The sequence below is a fragment of the Monopterus albus genome, unplaced genomic scaffold (genome assembly GCF_001952655.1).
Source record: "Monopterus albus unplaced genomic scaffold, M_albus_1.0 scaffold91.1, whole genome shotgun sequence".
Lineage (NCBI taxonomy): Eukaryota > Metazoa > Chordata > Actinopteri > Synbranchiformes > Synbranchidae > Monopterus > Monopterus albus.
The window spans coordinates 315,324-338,686 of NW_018127971.1; the positions used below are offsets into that span (position 1 = coordinate 315,324).

At 40.2% G+C, this 23,363-nt stretch overlaps 1 protein-coding gene across 2 annotated transcripts in view; it reads right to left on the reverse strand.

Annotated features, from left to right (window-relative positions):
* The window catches only part of LOC109964648 (metabotropic glutamate receptor 7-like), a 55,196-nt gene that overhangs the window by 9,550 nt on the left and 22,283 nt on the right, over positions 1-23,363 (reverse strand). For both annotated transcript variants that reach the window (XM_020608107.1, XM_020608108.1), the window contains exons 3-8: positions 19,142-19,277; positions 18,351-18,505; positions 16,145-16,282; positions 14,081-14,281; positions 7,074-7,213; positions 1,694-2,629 (exon numbers count right to left, since the gene is read on the reverse strand). In XM_020608107.1, the coding sequence (XP_020463763.1) occupies positions 1,694-2,629; positions 7,074-7,213; positions 14,081-14,281; positions 16,145-16,282; positions 18,351-18,505; positions 19,142-19,277 (1,706 nt within the window). The remainder of the gene's footprint in view (positions 1-1,693; positions 2,630-7,073; positions 7,214-14,080; positions 14,282-16,144; positions 16,283-18,350; positions 18,506-19,141; positions 19,278-23,363) is intronic.

Sequence of the window (23,363 nt, forward strand, 5' to 3'; positions counted from 1 at the left end):
TATTAAGTTCAGGAAATTCCACTCAGCGCAGTCACAACTACTGATACAAAACAACAGAAGGATACAACAAAAACAACATAAGGGCAAAAAGGCAGCAGCATGTTTTTTGGATTATTATTCGCAGCCAGCATCATATACACCTTTGGACATACTGGGGTGAGTGGGTGTGTAGAAACATTTGTATATTAAACCACAATTGGGCGAGATACCTATCATGTGAGAATACTGTCAAAAGCATCACACTAAGTCTCCCATAATTTATTCATGGGCATATGTGGACAGCTGCGTGCACAGACACACACGTTTCCATCACTTTGGGAGACATTATACAGACTTATAATCATTTCCTGAAGACTCACCTTAACCTCACACTAACCTTAAATTAAGTCATCACACTAAAATGTAATGATTTATACCTTTGGGGACTTGCTTTTTGTCCCCATAAGGACATTGATTCCCCACAGTGTGACTGCGTAAACAGATTTATGTCCCCACAACATGAGTAATACCTGGCCACACACATGCACAGTTATAGCTAAGATGACTTGGCTTAACCTTAAGGATTTTATCAAGACATGCGAAGGCACGTCTCACTAGCAGTGGCTGGGGAGCGAGCAGAAATGCACCTACAAAGGCCACTACAGCAGGATGTTGTGGTGTGAACCGGAGGTGGGTGTAAAGCAAAGGCGATGAAAGAGTTAACCGCATAAAGGGGAAAGATAAACACATTACCACCTCGCTAGTCTCCGTGAGTAACATAATGAACTCCTAATCGCTGCTGAGGGTGTAATTCATCTATGAAATCAGCAGCAAATTGAGATGAGGAAAATCAGTTTCTGATCTATCTCCTGCTGCAGCTTAGCAGCATTGAACAGTGTGCCTCTCAAAAGGTTAGGAGTAACACTGTCCTGTCAGCATCGATGTTCTGTCAGTGGAAAACTTTCCCTGCGCTCAGTCTTGCACACATGGTCTGCCAAGCAGCGCGGCAGCTCATGAGTCCAACAGATGAATGCATCTGTAGTCTACCCGGCGTTGCCCAGATAAGCAATGACTTGCACAGAAGGTCAAAATGTCATATTCTCAATCAACTCCAGCAGCACCCAATGTCAAATGCTTTGTTGAGTAGAGCACAGCTGTCAAGAGATGGAAAGCGTTGAATCAAACTTCTATTTACCCCCTCCCCTGTTTTTGTCCCTGCCTCCCTCCTCCTCCACCTCCTTGACCCCCTCGTTTTGCTCCCTAGAATAAGGCATAAGTATGTTGAGCCTTAAGCATGAGAGCCAAGATAATAGCATCTGGAGCTGCTGCCACCCCCCACCATATCATTCCTGAGGCAGATTCTGGCACTTAACACCAACTCTTCCTCATCCTTTATATGCCTATTTCTGTCTGTGGGGCCCTAGTGTGGGTTTCCATGCACACTGGAGCCCTGTGATTATGAAATTAAAAGAAAATTAACCCATAACTTATTCAGTCACTCAAAGTGTGCACATGTATATGTGTTCTCTCTTTATGTATTGCTTGTGTTATCATTTTGAGTGTTCACAAATATGCATGTGTGCAGGTGTTTGGACAAGATAAAAACAGGGCTGAAGAAATGAAAGGCAAATTTGTGAGAGGAAGGAGAAAGGCAGACAAAGAGAAGGGTGGTGATAGAGACAGAGAGAAGGCACAGGAAAAAGAAATGACTCACCTTCTCGGCAGATTGGGCTGTGCCAAAGAAAATTGGGATGAAGGCCAGCCAGACTATGCAAGTGGTGTACATAGTGAAGCCAATGGGCTTGGCTTCATTGAAGTCTTCTGGTACATCCCTTGTCTTGATGGCGTAGATGGTGCAGGTCACCATCAACAGGATGCTATAGCCCAATGAGCAGATTATCTGTAGGTCTGTGATGTCACACTTCAGCACGCCACGGGCCAGCATGGGGTTTATGGTTTTCTGCTCATCATAGTCGATGATGGTGTTTGGCGGGTCCACGGCAAACCACACCAGCACACCGAGCAGCTGCACACAGATCAGACTGGAAGTGATGGCGATCTGGGAGGTGGGACTGATGAAACGCGGGGCAGTGACTGTCTGCTTGCCCTGCTCAAAGATCCGATAAATGCGATTGGTCTTGGTGAGCAGTGCAGCATAGCTGATGCACATGCCCAGGCCCAGGAAGATCCTCCTGAAGGCACATACAGCTACATCAGGCTTGGCGATCATGAGGAATGTGATGATGTAACACAGAAAGATCCCGGTTAGCAGCACGTAGCTCAGCTCTCGACCAGAAGCCCGCACAATGGGTGTGTTATTGTAGCGTACCAAGGTCGCCATGACAAAGATGGTGGCAATGATACCAAGTATGGCCAGGAAGACAGGGATTATCGCCCAAGGGGAGTGCCACTCCAGCTTCACTATGGGGATTGGCTGGCAGGCGGTTCTGTTAGCGTTGGGCCTCATGTTGTAGGCACACAGTCTGCAGGAAGTCTCCTCATACTGGTACTGGTAGCCATCACAAAGCTCACAGTGCCAGCAGCACGGCATGCCTTTTACCCTCTTCTTCCTCTCTCCAGTTTTGCAGGGCAGACTGCACACAGAGATAGGCACCTCCTGTTCCCCATCTGGCCACCGAAGCTCCTCCAGCTGGGAGAGAGTGATGACACACAGCACAGGAAGAAGGTTAGAAACACAGATTAAAGATGAGAAATGATGTAGCCAGTGAAAAATACCTGAGCATAATCCATACACTGCGCTAACAGAACTCATTAACTGGCCACTAATTACTTTATTATGAACATTACTGTACATTTTTTTGCAGAAATCAATATCTATTGCAGTTTTTGCAAACATCTGAAACAATGATTAGCTTACTGTAATACAGTACATCTTTCTTGTCGATTTCTTTGAGAGATTGCCTTTTCTAATACTTGACAGTTATTGAAATCACCATGGCAACAGCGCTTACCTTTGTGAAATAAAAATAAAGAAATATGAAATGCAAAAGACATTATGTTTTAATACAGGAACCAGTGAGGTATGAAATATGTGATGTGAGAATGGGGTTTGGGATTGGAAATGCCTCTTCTAGACTTCACAAAGCTATTTCTCTTTATGATTTGGCCATCAAAATGAAAAGTGCAGTATTCAGATGTTCTGAAGAACTATCTGAAAGTCCAATGCAAAAGGCATTGAGGCACTTCTTGATTTAAGCTCAAACTACAGTTTCAGTGTTCAAGTCAGCCTAGAAATGAAAACTCCATAAAAACCTTTTTTTTATTTTTACATATTTTGTTACGATGATTTTTAAAAAGCTTTCATAAAACTGGGAGTTTATAATGAGAGTGTAGTGATCCGTGGCTTTAAAGGTGCCAGAAGATTAAAGATACACTAACATGGTTTAGACAGTTTCATCATAATCTACAGTATCAGCTATGTAACCAAAATAAATCAGCTGGAGTTCAACAAGCAAAAACCACTGAAACATGGAAATCAGCTTAATAGTAATTAAACTATCAAGCAGATTTTTATTGCTCTTCTAAAACTGCTCTGATATCATAGATTTAAAATGCGCTGTGTGAAAATGAGTGTCTGCATTAAAATCAGAACAGATAGCATAAAACACTATAAAAAATGATCATGAATTCATTTTAGTTATAATTTTGTAGTGAAGTGAAGACAATTCATGACTTTTAAGGCACAGTTCAACATTTTTGGGAACTTATTCTCACGGTTAGCACATGATTTCTAACATCTTATCCAGAGTAAACCTGAGTGTGTTTTATTTGGCAACACTGATCCCTGTCTGCTCGAGGTCTTGGTTCTTCACTCTCAGATCAGTGAACCTTTTCCCGGTAGAGGTCCCTATGGTCAAATGATGCCACTGGGGTAAACACGCTGAGTCTGTAGTGGCCCCCGAGACTTTGGAACTCCCTACCTATAAATGTGAGATCTGTCTCAGACCTGTCAGAGTTTAAACCTTCATTAAAAACCTTTCTTTTTTTATTTTTTGGCTTTGGCTTGTTGGTTCTAAGTGGAGTTTACCTATTCTGTTGTTGTTTGTGACTGTCTGCCATCTTATTTTTTCTCAATACATCTTTATTCTATTCTCATTTAGTTTTGTTTTACTGATTGTGTTTTGTTCTTGCAAAGTTTTTTAGCCAATATGCCGCTGTTTTAAAGTGCTATATTAAAAAAACAACTTTGATTTTATCTGATTTGATTTATTCTCCCCCACACTGATCATTATCTGGGTGAACTATTACCATTTTTATATTCCAGTTTATCTGTTTGTTAAATATGAAACCACCACCAAGAGTTCGTTAGCCTAGCTAAGAATAATATCTGGGAGCAAGAGGCAGACAGGGAGCCTGGCACTGTCCAAAGGCCAGACAACCTCCACACCAGCAGCTCCCATACTCTCTAATTAGCAGGTCAGAGTATCTCTCATTTGTTTAATGCTTACAAAATATTACTGTCAGACTGAAGACTCCAGATATTTTGGCACACAGCCCTATGTAAAACAACACAACATCTTGGTTTTTGTTGACAAACAAGATATAACATGCTAATTACTCCGTTTTAATGATGCTGGTAGGCTAAGCCACACTTACCATCTGCTGTCTGTAGCCTGATATTTAACTGATAGACATGAGAGTGATATTGATCTCAACTATTTCTCAGCAAGAAAGGGATCAAGTGAATTTCCCAAAATGTGGGACCGTTCTTTTAAAAAAGTACTATGTTTCTTACTGCTTACTGCATCTTTTCATTTCTGTGTGGTGAAACGAAAGGTAAACTAGTGAGCACGCATAAAAACATGGAAATTCTCGAAGACTAACCACTACCTTTTACGACTTGTAGTTATACATACCATAATCACATTTTAACCCAAACATCAGCAGATAAAAGCTGCACCAGGTACACATGCCATCACATGCACAGGCATCCAAGGACACCAACTGCATCACCGCCTCCAAATGTGGTAACTGACAATAACTGCAAATAAAAAAGCTGAAAACACACACACACATGCTCTCTCTCTCTCTCTCTCTCTCTCTCTCTCTGTCATACACATCTACTGTGTGTTTGTGTTGTGTGTACCTGTATGACAAATGTGTTGTTTCTGTGGTGTTTGGATAGATTATCATCTGCCATTTATCTGGGGTCATAGAGGTGGTGTTTGTTATCTGGACAATGAATGGTGCTCACTAGAAAACCTCCCGACTACACACAGTGTGGAAACAGTAATGAGACCAACAGCTCTGTTGCCATGGATACCAGAAGTAAGATTTTTGACATCTTGTATTCAAATGCCTGCTATAGTTTTCACTTGGGTTTTGCAATAGTTGATCATTTTACAATTAATTTGAGCATTTGTGAGCTGGAACAGCATGATGTTGACCTTTTAAAACAACGATCATGAAGTGTATCAGGATGCTCATTTCACGGTAACCTCTAAATGAAATTTCTCTTTATGTGCTAGAGAGCAAAGTAATAATACCTACTGTATCACAATACAATTGCATGGTACCAGTATTTGATTTGTAATCACAGTAAAACAGAATGAAGTAACAAATCTCCACCTGTGCTATCAAATCAATTTGGCTGAGTTTAGTTCTTGTTATCCAGAGAGCCATTATGCAAATGTTAACCCATCTGTATGTAAATGTCATGGTTTGTTCCTAATCTGACTTGCACAGAAATACATAGAAATTTTAGCTCAGGTTGCATCCTATCATACAGTATGGGTAAATTCAAACTGTGTTTGCCTTGAAATAAAATACAACTCATCAGTTTCTTTATTGTCCACATGAATCACCCAAGTCCATTCGTGTGCTGTGACAATGAAATCTATCACTGTGGCTACAAACCAAAACCGTGCACTTAAAAAGAGCAGCGCAGCAGCTGTCTCCAGCTCTGTGCCTGACAAATATTAGACAGTATTTTCGGCAGGTAAATTATTTAAAGAGGCCATGAAATTAAAAATGCTTTATCCATGTTGTTGTTCCATGGATTCCAATATTTTTGCATATGCTAAAAATGTCAAATAAATGACAGTTTTGCACATTTTATATTAAAATACTTCCCCTTTCCTGAAAGTACCCAGAGCTTTCACATTATTTATTTTGTACGCTTGGGTGTACCGTACTGTTAAATTCCACCTGGTAAAACATGATTACAATTTTTTGAGTTTCACCATGTACAATACAACCTACAGGGATGCTGACAAGTGCCAGGAGTAACATGGGAGTTGTGTGTTTAGGTGTCAGTTTCTAACAACATCAGTGTCTGCAGCAGCTCTGCTGCCAGGGACTGAACATACATGGACTGACACTTGGGTTAGAAATATATTCTTCTTCTTCCTCCTACTCTCTTCGCTGTCAGTCCTCCAACTTATGCAGTAGAGAAAGAATGATCTTGAGCTAACCTTACTGTATGTTTTCTCCCTCCTTTTTTAATGTTTTCAGATCAAGTTCATTCTGATGTTTTAGTCCTAACATCCTTTTATAGGTAGAAAATGGGACAGACTTCTTTTTATGTCAGTACACAATATCATCTTTCAGTTAAACTGCATGTTTTTTTTTTCAAGTTGGGACATTTGATAACCTTATAGAAAACCATATTTACTACAAATAGAAACATTTGTCTTATTAAATAAAGTCTAACAATATTATTTGTACTTGTATGTGGGAATGTGCAACATGTTTAACTATTTGCTTACATTAGTAGGCAACTTGTGAAGTGGTTCTTCATTGTTGGGTGAATATTAAACCTGAAGAATTCTGTACAATTATTAGTTGGGTGAGGCGTGCGACTTCTTTCCTTACAAAAAGATTCATTTTCTGCACCTCAAATACATCAGTCAAACTGAAAGTAAAACATGTCTGTACCTGAGTTCTCACTGTGTATAAGATGAAAATGATGTGCACTCAATTGTCACATTTTAGATTTAAATTTGGGGAAACAGAAAAAAGGCGTCACGCTGTTCAACATTCTCCATTGCTGAGTCTAGATAAGTTGGTTATATACAAGCATACAAACAATACGTGTGTGTGTGTGTGTTCCCAGTATCACTAAATTGCCATACCCTGAGCTGGAGGGTCTCCACCCACTGTCCTACCACCTTGTACTCTGCACTGGAGGAGTTAGTCATCTGGAACTGGAACAGGTCGTAACGTCCTGGAGCATCACCGTTCTTATTAAACACAACAGATGTGCCTGCGCTGCCTGTACAAAGGAAGAGAACGAACATACTGTACAGTAAAAGGACACCAGAGTACAGTAGATAAGTGTAAGACAGTAGTGTGTCAAGGTACACCACCTTTTTTAATAAGAGAAAGACATTAACTTAACCTCTTTCCTCTTATTGTGCAGTGGCCTACATGGACCACATAAGAGTGTGAGTCTGTTCCCCGGAGTTAAAACCTCATGACCTCCTACAAATCTTGAACCATCAAGAAAATCAGAAACAGGGAAGGTAGCTCCCTTCTGACTAGTATGGCACTAGCTCACCTGCTTCCTATGCATCATCACAGCTGCACAATGTCCACTGGAAGAACATATTTTCACATTTAAAACAGGTTAGTGGCGCTGCACTTGTGCTTTAATATTGAGTGAAATTTACAATAAGCACACACCGTCACATGTTAAAAATAACACATTTCAATCACACAGTCTCTCACGGCAAAATATGTAGGGAGGATAAACAGGTCAGCCAAAGCATCACACTGTCTCCATCTGCTCCCGGTGTGGAACAGCCTGTCTCAAGCAGAGACCTCAGGATTTCACTAATTATTGTTGCTTAGAGAGGAATGTGCACACCTGAAACAATACACACAAGAAAAACAATGTTTTGTATTGTAATTGCATATATTGTATTACCTGTCAGTTGTGTCTACTCTAATATACAGTATGTGCGGATATGTGCATGTCACTCAATAATTTGAGCTTCGTGACTGCAGAGTGAGTGCAAGGCACTGGTGCAGATGTCACTCAACATCATCACTCCCTAGCAGAAGTGAATACTGACTGGCATTAATGGGAAAAGGCATTTGTAGTTTATTTTATACATCAGGTCTTCATTGTTGATGAGGCCATTTTTCCATCCCACAATGCTGCTGGAGGATGAAAAACTGCTTTTCATTCACCTTGGCACTGAATACAGTAGTTCATAAGAACAAATGGAGATACCATTTTTGAAACTAGACGAGACAAGAAGGGAGGGGGGGCTTGGCATGGGAATTATCTTCTATAATAGGTCTGGCTATAAAAAGTGTAGAGAATGGATCAAGAGCATATGTCCAAAACACATTAGGGAACATGTTGCCTTTTATATCTAGAACAAAACTTGTGGCTTTTGCTGGAGCGCCACTGTACCTTTCCTTTGTTTTCAGCCAGAAGGGATTTCATCTCCCTCCAGTGTGTTTTTCCAAGGACATTTGTCATTGAACAGTCTACAAAAGTTTCAGGCCAAAATACTCTTGTAACACAAAAAAAGCAGGGGTAGCAAATAAAAAGCCCATTTCAGGAAGCAGAATGAGGGGGATTTGAATAAAATCAAGTGAACAAGGACCCAGATTTTCTTTTTCGACATTGTGACACCACTGTGAATTACAAATGTTCGTTTTAAGGCTTACATAGTAGCTGTTTCCATGTCGATGCAGTGCAGCAAATCCCTCACTATCTGCTGTTGTGCAAAGTGACAGTGCATCCATGTTCAGAGTGCAGAAATGGCATCCCTGAGGTAATTTGACACATTGGTTTTTCTGTTTTAAAGTAGAACACTAATTCATTGGTATCCATGTGCTGGCACAGAAAAAAAAACTCTCTCAAAATGAAAGCAAATTACAACTCGGTGCTGTCCCGTCACTTCTGTTTCCACCAGACAGACAATAGATTTGCTGACACAGAGTACAAAGATGTTGACAAGGTACTGACTCTGTGAGCAAAAGCTGTGACAGGGATACCATCACATGCCCCAGCAAAACTATAGCTTACACAAATACAGTATACATAAACACAAAGCAAAGTGACATGATTGATTGGGCACTTGGCACGCTTCAGATTTTATAGCAAATAATTAAGTGGTGTTTGTGTGTGTCCAGATAAAAAAAAAAAACAATGCTGAAAAACTTAGAAGAAAGCATCTGGACGTAGTTTTAGGCAGGTAGTTTTCTACCTAAAACTACGTCCAGATGCTTTCTTCTAAGTTTTTTTTTTTCAGCATACTACGACCTGGATGACATAAAAAAACAATAAATATTGCTTTCTGTTTTCTATTTCTGATATTTTCAAGGGAACAAAATGGTCGAACGCTGTCTAAGATGAAAGATTTATGCATTTGCATGTGGCGCTGAACTAAGACGTGACAAAAGTGAACTGCTGCTGTGGTGAGCCGAGCAGTGTGGGTGGACTCGGAATCCACCGCTGTGTTTCTCTCACATCATTATTCTCTCACTTTTTTTCTGCTTCTCCCTCTTCAGCTCTGTGACTCCAGCACAGTAGGGAGATCAACAAAAGGAGGCTCTCACTCCTTCACTCTCCAACACACATTAGCAGTGGCTCATAGAGAGTGTAATCTATGTGGTTCCAGTCTAAACGCAATAAGGGGCGATGAGTTATGCCTGACGGAGCCTCAACAGAACAACCTTCACTCACCAGTAAAAAGGGCTTTTATTTATTTTTATTTTATCTTTATTTTAACTAACTTTAGGTCTTTCTGCAAATGATTCCATGGCCAAGGTATATAGTAGAAAAATGCAGTTTCCCCCAGATTTGTAAAAATTCGAGGTACGTTAAAAAGTAACTACCAGAGCTGAAACAAAAAATTTGCAAATATAAGCAGGAAGTTTACCCAGTATGACTTTATAGATAAAAATGTACCAGTGTTGTTGTCTATGAAGGGTCAGTAATGCCCATCCCACTAACTCATAAAGAGTGGTGAGTAAGAGACTTTGCAATGAAAGACAAGGACGTATGGTACACTGAATCAAGGCTTTGTAAAATAGAGGAGGCTGCATGCATATATAATGTATCACCATAATCAATCACAGGATATACGGAGAATATAAGGAGATTATAATTGCAAAACAGGAAGAGCTGAAGGAGACAGAGAAGGTTCAGATGAAAGGAACCTCTTCTTTGTCAGAGCCACACTGAGGTAAATGTTTCTTGGAAGCTGACAATTCAGAATAGTCAACACAAGCCCAGATGGTTATTGAGATTGGACAGCAGATTCTCAATCCCATGCATGAATCCACACTTGGTTAAGGTCTCCTCAGAATTCTAGCACCGCTCGGGCCATTGCATATATTCTGTTTATGTAGTTCCACCTTAAAATTCGAGGTCTTCTCCCCTGCTGGAGCTCTGCACCCTGCCATAGTGACAGTGTTATTTAAAGGCAGACGGTTCTTTAGCCTTTAGCTTGCTGACAGAAGTTTGCTCTCTCCCATTTTTTTAATATACATAATTGTAAAATGTAATTTACAATTATGTATATCATCAATTACACCTGTTTGATAAAGTGCTTACAAAATAAGCAATGTACATTATTAGAACACACAAACCTTTAATGGATCAAGATCATTTAAGATCATGATGTCCATTGTTAGACATAGTCTCCCTCTCTCTCTCTCTCTCTCTCTCTCTCTCTCTCTCTCTCTCTCTCTCTCTATAGATATATTATTGTTAACTTATTTCATAGAATTTTTTTCTTTTGCCAAAATAAACTCCCACAGTCCAAAGCCATGCAAGTTCAGATGACTGACTCTAAACTGCCCATAGCTGTGAATGAGAGTGTGGATAGATTGCATCTCTTTTTTATCCAATTCTCTGTCCTATTTTAAATGCACATCATTTCCAGTTTTCCTATTTTGTTGCTGACTTACAAGCACATTGAGAGCCTCTGTACCTGAGACAAATTCCTTGTGTGCTTAAACATACTTGGAGAATAAAAATGATTCTGATTCTGATTCGGATTCTGAATGGTTGCTTGTCTCTACGTGTCAGCCCAGGGTGTCCCGGGTGTACTCTCACTCCTTATTTTAAACAGGCAAATCTTATCTAGAACATTTTGTGAAGACACGGTGTACTTCTGAAAAGCCTCTAATGATCAATGGCTGACATAAATGCAGAGCACTTGTAATGACAAAGGCTTCTCTTGCTTAAAACCCGTCTCCCATTTTGCTCCTGAATTTCAGAGCAGTTGTCATTAATAGCTGTTTGCTATTTACTGTCATCACTGTCTGTACAGGGCTGAATTATGTAGAGGTTCAAGTACTAGCAGATCTACTGTCAGTACGGAAAGTTTTCAGACCCGTTCAAGTTTTCCACATTTTGTTATCTTTCAGAATTATCTTAAAATGGATTCATTTCATTTTTTCCTCATAATTCTACACACAGTACTTCACAGTGATAATGTGAAAACAGGATTTTTGGAGTGTTTTGAAAATGTATTAAAAATGAAAGACTGAAATGTCTAATTTACATCAGTATTCAGACCCTTCGCTTAGTACTTGGTTAAAGCACTTTTGGCAGCAATGACAGCCTCAAGTCTTCTTGAGAATGAAGCTGCAAGCCTGGTACATTTCTTTTGGAATTTTCTCCCATTCTTCTTGGCAGAATTGTTCAAGGTCAACCAGGTTGTATGGGGAGTGTTGGTGCGCAGCCATTTTCAGGTCTCTCCAGAGATGCTCTATCGGGTTCAGTTCCAGACTCTGGCTGGGCCACTTCAGGGCTTTCACAGACTTTTCCCAAAGCCACTCCTGTGTTTTCTTGGTGGTATGCTTCAGGTTGTTGCGTTGTTGAAATGAAAAACCTTTGCCCCAGCCTGAGATCCCGAGAACTCTGAAGAAGGTTTTCATTCAGAATTGCTCTATAGTTTTCTGCATCCATCCTTCCCTCTATCCTAAATGGTCTCCTAGTCTCAGTTGCCACTGCTGTATTTCACTGTGGGGATGGTATTAATGAGGTGAGTCTCAGTGCGTGTTTTTTTCCATACACGCCGTTGGGGGAAATGGTTCACTCTTTGCTTCATCAGACCAGAGGACTTTGCTTCTCATGGTCTGAGAGTCCTTCAGGTGCCCTTTGGCAGACTCCCAGTGGGCTGTCATGTCCCTTTTAGTGAGGAATGGCTTCTGTCTGGCCGCTCTGCCATAGAGGCCTGATTGGTGGAGTGCTGCGCTGATGGTTGTCCTTCTGTAAGGTTCTCCCATCTTGAGAAAGGAAGGATACAGACAGGGGTGTGCCTTTTCTAATTATATCCATTGCATTAAATTGGGCACAGAAGGACTCTAATCAAGCTGTAGAAGCATCTCAAGGACTATTGAGAGTAGGATGCTAGAATGCACCAGAGCTCAATTGCAAGTGTCATAACAAAGGGTCTGAATACTTATGTAAATGGGATGTTTCAGTTTTTTATTTTTAATAAATGTATGAAACACTCTAAACACCTATTTTAACTTTATTATTGTGGATTATTGTGTGTAGATTGATGAGGAAAAAAACTGAACTGAATCTTAAGATGAGTCTGAAACATAACAAAATGTGGAAAACCTGAAAGACTCTGAAAACTTTCTGTACTGACTGTATAATATGTCATAGTAACTCAGAATATTCCACCAATCCAGAAGAGGCTATCGTGCTTTGGACTATAAATGAAGTTGAGTGTAAATTTAAATTATAGGCAACCCACAATCAACTGCATGTGGAAGTGGAACAGTATGCATTACATAATGCAAACATTAATATGCTAACGTTAGCTTGCTAATCTACACTTGGGGCAAATTAATGTGTGCCTCAAAGTTTAAAGTAATTGTTTAATGTTTAAGAAAATAAGCTTATTTGCTGTCTTGATGAGATTTAGATATCAAGATCCAGATGTGAATTTAGGTACAGGCAACATAGGAAGCTGCCCAGGGCAACATCTTGCCGGGGGCGGCACAGCACGCTTGCACAGAAAAATTCCGAATGGTGATGATATTGGTGTGACATTTTTATACTTTGGATTTGTTCAGATTAAACAAGCAGCATATAACGAAAGATCTAGGCAGTTTAATCTTGTTTTCACTACAGCTGGATTTACTGTACAGATGTGAAATTGGCATCCATCTTCTCATGTGACTCACGATAAGAAAGCAGCACTATTCCTTTAACTAATGTAGTAGGGTGAGTAAGACAAACTGGGAGAAAACATGATAAATGTATCAACGCAAAGTGTTACGTCCTACTTTTGTTTATAGGTGATTCATCTGTAATTCCAAGAAAATTTAAACATTCTAGTATTTCTCTAATCTACAGTAGGCCTTTTTTTATCGTGTATCTCCACAATAGAGTTTAAAAGGTAGTAGACAAAATATATTGCATGCTGTTCACTGAAACAAAAAAAAACTGAGTACAGCTGCAGTGATGAATGGTAGCGAGTAATCTGATTTTGACTTGCTTACAATAGCCAGTGTAAAGTGTAAAATGTGCTGCAAAACTCAAGTAGATGGCATAAATCAAAAGCTTTCCCCTTCTGTTCTGTGTTTTATACCTGTTATAATATTGACAGACTGTGTTTATAAGTGCTATTGCAAAGTGCGCTCACTGTTTGTGAATGCCGCTCAACACGCCTGCACATATGTGCCAGCAGAGGGGAAATGTGAGGAAATAGAGTAAAGCAGCCTTTTTATTTACTACAGTACTTTTCCCTCCCCTAGTGACACAAAGGATCATGGGATATGGGAAATGGGGTGTCCATAAATAAAACTAATTTGAAAAAGAAAACACTTTATTTCCTCACATATCTCCAGTTTCACTGGCATAAACAAACACATACTTACTGTTTTGTCATCATACAGGATGATGTTCATATACACACAAAGGAATAAATAGCAGTCAGTGTAGAGCGGCGCTCACAATTGCTGTGCCATTTGCAATAGCATGTATAAACACCACCAGGTACAACATAGCAGGTATAAACAGGTATAAAATGCAGAATGGCAAGGGAAACCAGGTAGATTATCACCCGCTGGCTTTCAATAAACATACATTTTGCTCCTCTTATCCACACACACTGTAAGCATGATATGCACTCTTCTATAAAATGTCGCCTACCATTAAAGCTGGTGTTACGTATGAACTTCAGCAGAGTCTTTCCTTCCGCAGACTCCATTTGTGGACAGATGCCAGGATGATCAGGACATAAGTCCCTCTGCATGTTATGGAGAGCATGGGCCATGGCGTACACCGCATCGATCACAAACTGCACCTTCCCTTCCTGCTCGTATTTGGAGTCGATCCCGATACGCTCCTGGCCTGAGGGGAGAAACAGAAGGAGGAGGGCTAACAGCCAAATACGCCATGAGCCATTAGACATTACGTTCTCTCAACCCTCTCCATCATCTCCAGCTTGTTTTTATTCCTCTATTTATCAATTTTCTGCCAGTTAATCAATTTCTGATTTAGAAGAAATTACACCTAAATGGGCAATGTGGCATAGGAATTAACAGGACAGTAGAAAATATCAAGCTGAGCTGTGAGGCAAAGTGTTAGTGATAAATACAGCAGACTCCCATTGAATTACTGCAGTGTGTTACAAAGTAATAGGATCCTAAGAATGGACCTCATTTGTCCCAATCTCCAAGGTGATGAAGATCACCATGAACTTTAGTAACATACTTTACTACAGTGGTTTCCTTCTCTTTTATATCCTCCCTCCAGTGCACTGCCCTTTCACTATGGGATGCTGTGGAGGTTTTGCCTCCATGCTGCTGATACACTGCTAGAATACATAATGAACATCCTCAGCTGGATTGTTGTTTTTCTGACAAACTACATTAGCTTTTATACAGCTGCAGCTTTCAAAGAGCAAATGAAAATTACTGCATAACAACGCAAATACTACTATTACTTTTAATAATAATCATCATCATCACCATCATCACCATCGTTACCATTATCATCATAATTATAACATTCAAGCTCCCAGTTAACAAAAATGCATCATCAAGAAAATAACTGGATGTTAAAGGTACGTTTTGTCTTCAGTCAGCTTGTAGTTCCCATGGAGAGTTCAATGGAGTAGATAATGTTAACAGGACACATACAGTATAAGAATATGGGGGGCTTTCATAAACTGAAGGAGGTCAAAAGCACCTTCTGTTGACATTTCAGCTCATTTCTCTGAACTTAACATACATTTCAGCCCACACATAACCTTTTTGCTTTTCTGAACTCTGAATAAGGTGGTCAGTGGACAGGCTCTAAATGCAAAAACCTTCAGTTTGCATTTAATAGTCACAAATACCAGCTCAGGTTGAGGCATAAAAATAAAGAATATAGTAATGATTTTACAGCTGTTTTCAGAGGAATTAAAGAAAAGACATTTCCAGTCATTTTACAGAGGGTTTGTGGGGCTCACTAAGCAGACAGGCATCTTTTGTCTCTGATGCATGAGAAAAGATGCCAAACATGAGATTATAAAGGCAGCTAAATCCTTCAGCAAACAGTAATTTGTGTCACAGTGCCATTATTGTCATCAAGTATGCAAGCAAGATTAATACAGCAGCCCACATCACAGGCATCATGCACAAAGATAATAAATGTAGTGCAATGCCTGTCAGACTGCTGGCAGGCTGAGTTTAAGTAATATGAACATGCATCACTGTTAACAGCAACACTGTTATTAATGCTACCAGAAAGACAGTAATAAACCGGAATGAGGGCATGAGCAGTATTTACTTGGCTTTTTGGCATTTTCCCCTGTAATTTCCAACCTAAATAAAGTGTGCTGCAGCTCTCTGCAGTTGGTACACTAATCACAAGTGTGCTGAGTTGTCAAGGTGACTGGGTTAAGAGGGAATCGAGAAAATAAGGGAATTTCACAGTTACAGGACATTAACCACAGGAGCAGGCTGTCTGTAACTGTACTATGACTAATACACGTGGTGCATTATTATTCTAATAATAAACTCTGCCTGTCATGCACCCGCTGGGTAGAAACACCTGGTGTTAGACTTTCTGGCTGCTCTACGGAAAAGAAGGGTTAAACCACAACAGACTAGCTGCATCTTCTAAATCGAACAAAAGGTCACGTTCACATCAACCTAACAAAAGGGGGTGAATTTAAGCATCATATTTCAGTTTTACAGAAATCTGATGATGTCAGAATTAGTGTACCTGTGCATTTACGGCTGGTATCCTCTCTCTTCGAGGCACTGAGGAGCCTGCAGTCAAAATTTTCCTCCCAGAACTCAGCAAACCACACGTTCCTGCGATTGTTCTCGAGGGTGAGTGCAGTAAAGTATTCATCAAACCCTGGGAATAGAGGGAAGAGGAAAATGGCTCAGTTCCGGACCAATTATCCACCACTTCAAACCTGGAGGAAATGAAGTGAAACTTGTGCAGCAGAGTGGTGGTGGCGGTGGCGGTGGTGTGCTGTCGGCCCCTAGGTGCTGGAAGCACACCAACAAATCCTACTTCATCAGAATCTGACCACAGTAGTTCCTCTTCCTCTTAAGCCCAGTGGAATTTTAATCACTTCTTTCATCTAGGAAAATTACGTTAATTAAAAACAGGATGCATAACAAATAACACAGAGACTCTAAATGGTGCTGCAGCCTGTTGGCTCAGGCTGTGAGGTCCTGTTAGAGCCGAACAGGTGTTCTTCAATTCATGGCATCAGTAACAACAGAGGAAGGTTGAAGACATCATGTATTAACTTAACACTCACTTCAGCAGGGCTTTGGTGCCTGCATTAAGCATTAGCTCCAGTAGAGAGAACATACAGCAACAAAGCAAAACAAAAACCCGGCACGTTGAGTTTTGCTCTCTTCTTTGTGCAACTTTGCCACCCAGTGCGGGTCAAGAGCCTGAGCTAGGACAAAACTCGACTGTTACTTTTAGTTTCATAACACACAATTTTCTGCCTTGAGAATAATCTGAATTTTGAATTTTTGTCTCTCAGTCTGTCTCGACTCTGTGTTATCTAGTCATATCAGCTGAGTCGTGGGTAGGTGTAATAATAGCTAATCACAGCTGAATGACTCAGCGGATTGTCTTTTCAAAAGACCATCAATGATACATGGTGGATTAATAATATTCTTCCTGCCTCCAGAACGTACATTAGTCCTGGCTAGACCTGCTTTAATTAAGAAAAACTTAATAAAAGTCAGACTGTCTACTTTCCTCAGTTGTAATGATGAGAGGTTGTTAGGATTATGGCAAAACGTAGATAATGATGAGAATAATCTTATTTATGTGAACTTCTGCAAACAGCAGTATCATTTGCTTCCTTCTTCTTGTGGACGAGCAGCTTTAATCACAGAAAGTGTTTAAGACATGAAAAATAAATAAATGCATGATGTTATTAATTTTCTTAATTATCTCAAACTTATCATTTCAGGCATCATTCAGTAATGATACAAAGACCAGGGATACTCTCCCTCTGCAATTTCTCCTGGAGTCTGGGATTGGAAATGTTCCACTTTTAAGGCAAGTAACACCACAATATGATGACTCCTACATGTCAAAAGCAGTTTACATTCACTGACTTCAACATTTAATAAAAAACGCAGACACTGACGTGACTTTAGTGCAGCCAACAGGCCAAGGACTTTAGTGCTGAGGATTTTCAGCAGTCATTCGTGGAAATGTTGGGAATTGTCAACTACAGTAGAAACACAGGTAGATGAGATGATGAGAAGGAAATTGTGAGGATGTGAAATCTCATTTCAAAACAGAAATTAATATCTACGTATTAACAAAAATTACAATTGCTATGTTTAATGTAAAAGGGGTTATTTGTAATGGTAAGCCCAGAGAGAATTATCACCTGACTCTGCGGCTCCTCTCAGCTCTATGAGGTGTTTTAGCCTCTTTTAGGTCATCCTTCGCTCAGCAGCAAAGAGCAGACAGACACAGCTTGCGATTAGCTGGTGAACACAGAGGAGCATTTAGCAGCTAAAGAGCCAAACAGTTCCCTCAGGAGGTGGTGGAGACAAAAACAGGGCTAAAAGGAGAGGGGATATTGAACTAACATTTTCCACGAGGAACGAGCTACGACTCTAAATGAAAGCTAAAGTTAAAAGCCAGATTGATCTGTGGCTGCTAGATGTGTGAATAGGAGCCGGTAACATGTTCCCCATATCAGCTTTATAAAGTGATAATCAATATTGTGTTTAAAGCTTGCTTTACTGCTCACAAGTGGCTAGAAACAGATGTTGTATTTTTATAGAAACCTTTTGTATAGAATCAAATTTGGTCTGTAAATAATTACACAAACAAAAAAGGCAATTTGTCCCAACAAAACAATGCAACAAAAAGCAATACAGCACAGTAACACTATATAGTGTAGGTCTCTGCATGTGCACCACTGTGGCCATACCTTTAATGGAGGAGCGCTTGGGTAGTACAGTGACTGCTCCCTCTGCTACGTCCTCGAGCTGGTAGATTGGGCTGCTCTTGGCCCCCCAGCTGTCAGATCCAATCCACAGGAAATGGCCCACCTGATTGGCCCTCTTGGTGGCATTGAGAACTCCCCTGCAAGGACATCCATGTGTGAATAAGGAGAGCACAGGAGATGTGTGCAATCTCATATCTATTACACCAAGGCATAGAGTTTGTACATCACAACCCTGTCATCTACAGCTTTTCAATTTGAAAAAGAAAGAAAGGAAACAGCTGCTTTGTGTTATATGGAATTTGTTTTGCTTTGTGTTATATGGAATTTGTTTTGCTTTGTGTTAAGCAAAGTTACTTTAATCTTTTGTTTAGAGATAACAGATGGGGTTAAAATCATTAATCTCGGTGTCTCTCACTCCTTTTTCTTTTCTTTTACATTTTACTAGCACATCAGCTTCTGGAGTGTCTGATTTTACACAAACCAAATGTTTGATTCTGTGTTTCTTTATATAAACACTTTCCGTGGAGCACTGGAAAAAAAACGCATCTCTGTTGCTTTGTTGCTATCTGTATTCCCGTTTCTCCTCTGAGGCAAGGCTTGTGTTTGTGTTGTTGGAGGTGTGTTTATGTAGCAGACATCCTGCATGCGTAGTAAATCTGTACCTCTAGTCTATCATCATGAGCTGCTACTCAGAGATTAAAGACCTGAACATGGCATGTTATTAACACCCCTGAGTGACATGAATGAAGCCAGAATGTGCTGCTCCTCCTCACCGTATGTCTTCCTCACTTGCAAAGATGATGACTGCCCGCGAGTGCTGTGTTTCCAGCAGCTGTTGAATGGTTTTGTCAAAGTCCTCCAGTTTGGGGTTGTGAGGGATTTTCAAAGACTGGGCGATGCAGATTCCACCTATTTTAATGGTAAAAGAAGTAAGAAATGACAAGGCTTCTGGAACAATCTCAGTCACTTTCACACACAGATGTACACAGACACATAAAGCCTGAAGTCATTATAGCTATATGGAATATGGAAATGGAAAACCCATCTGAACACAATAGTGAGATTTTGATGGTGCTGTCATGCTTGCTATCAAATTTAAATGATAGCCTGGAAGTGTAGCATTTACATTTAGGCAATGATCTGAAAACCACAGCAAAGGAACAACAATATAACACTGGCTGTGCCTTTCGACTGAGCACCATCTTCACTGCACAGAGTGAGAGAGATATAAACATATCTGCTATAACAAATCCAATAAGCCACACCACCAGGGACATAAGGCCACAGATGTGATACTATGGATTTTTGAAAATCCAACAACTTGACATTGACTTTACATTTAAAGTCATTGTCAAACATCGATTGTTGGCCTCTGAACTAATCAGATAGCACAGCTGGCAATAACAAACAAAGAGGACATTCACACTGACAATATGTCATTTGTCAAGCAGGTCAACACCGATGCACTTGTAGAGGGTGAAAGATGCCAATTGCTTTTGTGTGTGCTAAGTAGTTATTGAAAGATATTATCTTATTGCAATTGGCTTTTAACAGTTTACTAGATATAGTTGTTTTCAGGCTTCACAGCTTATTATCAGGTAAAAAAAATCATATCTTTCAGCAAATAAACAGGAGTTTTGCTCCACTCTGGTGTGGTAATTGTAGGTGCGAAGGACAAGCTAACATCTGAAGCACTTTGTATAAACATTTAATATGATCACCTGTGCAACAGAACATCCTAAATTCTGTAGGCCTAAACTAAAGAAGCAGTAAAGCTTTACCCAAACCAATTAAAATTTCTCCCACTCAAGCATTTTAACAGCCTACCCAACAACCTTTCAGTCTGAGTTTCCCTGAGTAGACAGAGAAATGGAAGGAATCTCCTAATTGCTAGTCTCCTCAGGCTCATTATTTTGATATAAACAGTTTTTAGCTGGCAGATCACACATCTCTAGTCACAGTTTACTGTGGCATTTCTAAAGGCAGAAGACAGCAGAATGACAACTGCTGAAATTCCTCCTAACTCTCCATTTTTCTAGTATCAGCAGGCAGAATAAGAGCTATTCCTTGATGTGAGGAACTATTCTGTGTCTGCCAAAAGACCTCTGGGATGGCTGCTGTTATCCTTCCTATGTGGACCAAACATAAAAATGGAAATCCTGCCAATGGCCTAGCTGTTGTTCCAGGGTTTTTGGTATCCTCTTAAAGTGAAACATGCTTGGTGTCATTTGCGCAGAGCAGCCAGCATTGTAGGTCTCTGAGGGACGACACTAAAGCTCTGTTTCAAAACACAAATTTCAGCTGATTCCAGCCACAAAGCGTGCAGTATGAAACTGCACTCCCAGGTTTGCTTTTGGAAACTCTAAGCACTGTGTAACATCTGATTCTGGCATATTAGCAACACCTTTCAGTGTCAAGGGGGTAGTACAGTATGTCTGCAGGTAGGCACTGTATCAAACACACATTAATTGTAGAGAGTAAAAAAAAAAAAAAAAAAAAAAAAAAAAAAAACATATAATATGCTGAGACTTAAGCCTCATGAAAATGCATTAGCTCCATTATGGTGAAACTCTGTGGGCTTGTGTGAAGAGTTATAATGGTATAACAGTTTTGAACAGAGATGTATTATAGGACACAACAGCCAATAGTACAGACAGAGACCACAGGAGCCACTGATGAAGATAAGAAGCATTTGGCACATATCCCATCTTCAGAGAGAGAGAAACAGCACCAGGGCTGAACATGCTGTGGTCTTAAGACTGCCCTAGACAGTGGCTAAATTACTGAATGTCTGCAGAATACCTAATGTCAGTCAGTCAGTCAGTCAGTTAGTCAGGGAGGTAGGCATGATGGAAATATAGAAATGTAAGTGTTGTACTGCACTTCCAGAGCTCAGTGTTGGAGATTGAATGGCCTTCACCTGTCACTAGAAAACACTCTGTGGACTTGAAAGGGTCTTTGACTCAAGCTGTGGGTTTAAAGAAGAGACATATGTCTCTCTTGACTGGACATGTGTGATGTGAGATAGATAAATGTCAAGCTCTGGGAGAAGAGAGAGTTCTATTCTATCCAACTTGTTGAAGTCTTAGCCAAGAAACAGGATTATATAGTAACACTTTTCTATAATAACGAACACTCAAAATATTAAATTTGTGCTAACAATAGAAGTGTTATGCTGGTTTGTGACAGTGAAACGTTTATCTGCATTTTATTCATTTGTCTATAATCCCACGGCATAATATCAAACTAAACGCACTGTCAGCCCTCTGCTCCACATTTGATTAATATATCAAAGACAGCTTAATGATCATGATAGCTAAACTCATCAGGCTCTTGAAAGTTCTCCGCTTATCTGTCTGAGTGCCATAGGTCATGCACTGCATTAACTGCTTCAATTATTCATTCTCGGTGCCCTCGGTTTTGAAACTGCACTCCAGGGTGAGCAATCCAGTGTCACCATTTTGCTTAGTGAAATACAAATCCCTTTAAATTAGAGGCTCTTGATGGATTCAACCCCCCCACCCATCTACTAAGCATGCTCCAACCCCAAACTTCCAGGGGGATCCGTGATACAGCAATCATATTTATTACCTCAGCAGTCAAAAAGGAAGACAAACTCCCTCCAGTCTCCTCCCCTGAATACATGAAAGCACATCTAAATGGGCTGGCATGCAGCTGACATTTGAATTCTACACCTGTGTGCTCCTCAATATCCTGAGTGCCTTTCCACCACCAGGCTGGGACTTGGCAATGTGAGGGGCCATGCACAAGTACTGTGGAACCTTTTTATGCTGTTTGCAGATGCATCACGCTTCTTCCCTAGTCCTTTCCTATTGCTAAGTATGAGTACTACATTTTACTGGCAGAACACAACTTGCTGCAATCAATTCCACGATAATACTTTGTGGGAGGCTTTCCTCAAATGCAAGTCTTTTTATCAAATAGGAAAACTGAGCTCCATCGCTCTGACCTAAGCCCAGACAGACACAGGAAAATACAAACTGGATTAATCCCTGCCAGCTTCACCTACCGCCAGGACAAAGGCATACAATGGAACAGTGCCTAAACAGAAGAGAGAAAGCAGAATGAAAAAAAAAGAAGAAGAAGAAGAAGAACAGGTTGACAGGAGGAATCAATACAGGCTGACCATCCCTCCAGTCTCAGCTTGGGGTAATGGGCAACCATATTGCATTAGTGCGCTAGATGGTTCTCCTTGAAGTGGTGAAGCGAGAGTCATACTAATGCATCTGACATTTCACTCCAACCGAACAGAGCAGCCACAAACACTGTCTCGAGGCTTCATAGATCAACTTGGGGGGATGCTGCAACAACATCAACCTAGCAATACCGCTATTGTTCTGCAGTTTTGCTGTTTAAAAATGATGTGTGTTTGATGAAGATAATGCAATTATCTGAGGCTCGGGAGCAGGACCTGACGTGAACCATGTCATTTCCTCTCCTTAGTTATTTAAACCCTTCAAATCAACTCATCCCCACTCCCACTTTTCATTGTCCACCCACTCATTCCCTCCATTTTCAAAAATAAATAAATAAACATACACCTAAAATTTTATCCTTATATAGGGGTCTGCTGGTGCCCTAATGTGGCACAGACCTCCTTAACCTTAAAGTGTTTTCAGTCTCTTTTCATATTCACTAAGAGTTTTCTTCTTATTCGTTTCAGTCAGTTCTGGTGCAGAATCGCTGCCTTTGAACAAATCCTGTAAATGTAAAGTTATGCTTTTACATAATTAATGTGTTTATTAAAGATAAGATGCCTTGGGTACTGGAAGCTTTTCTTTAGAGGAAATGATTCCCATTTGTATGTGAATACAAAATATTACAAATTAACTGCAGCTCAGTAGCAACAGGATGAGTCAACAACAAAAATGGGTAATAACTTCATACTCCTTGTACAATTGTTTGGAAGTCATAATAATATCAGTGTTTTTACACTTCGGTGCAAAGCCAAAACAAAATAAGAACTTTTCCTTA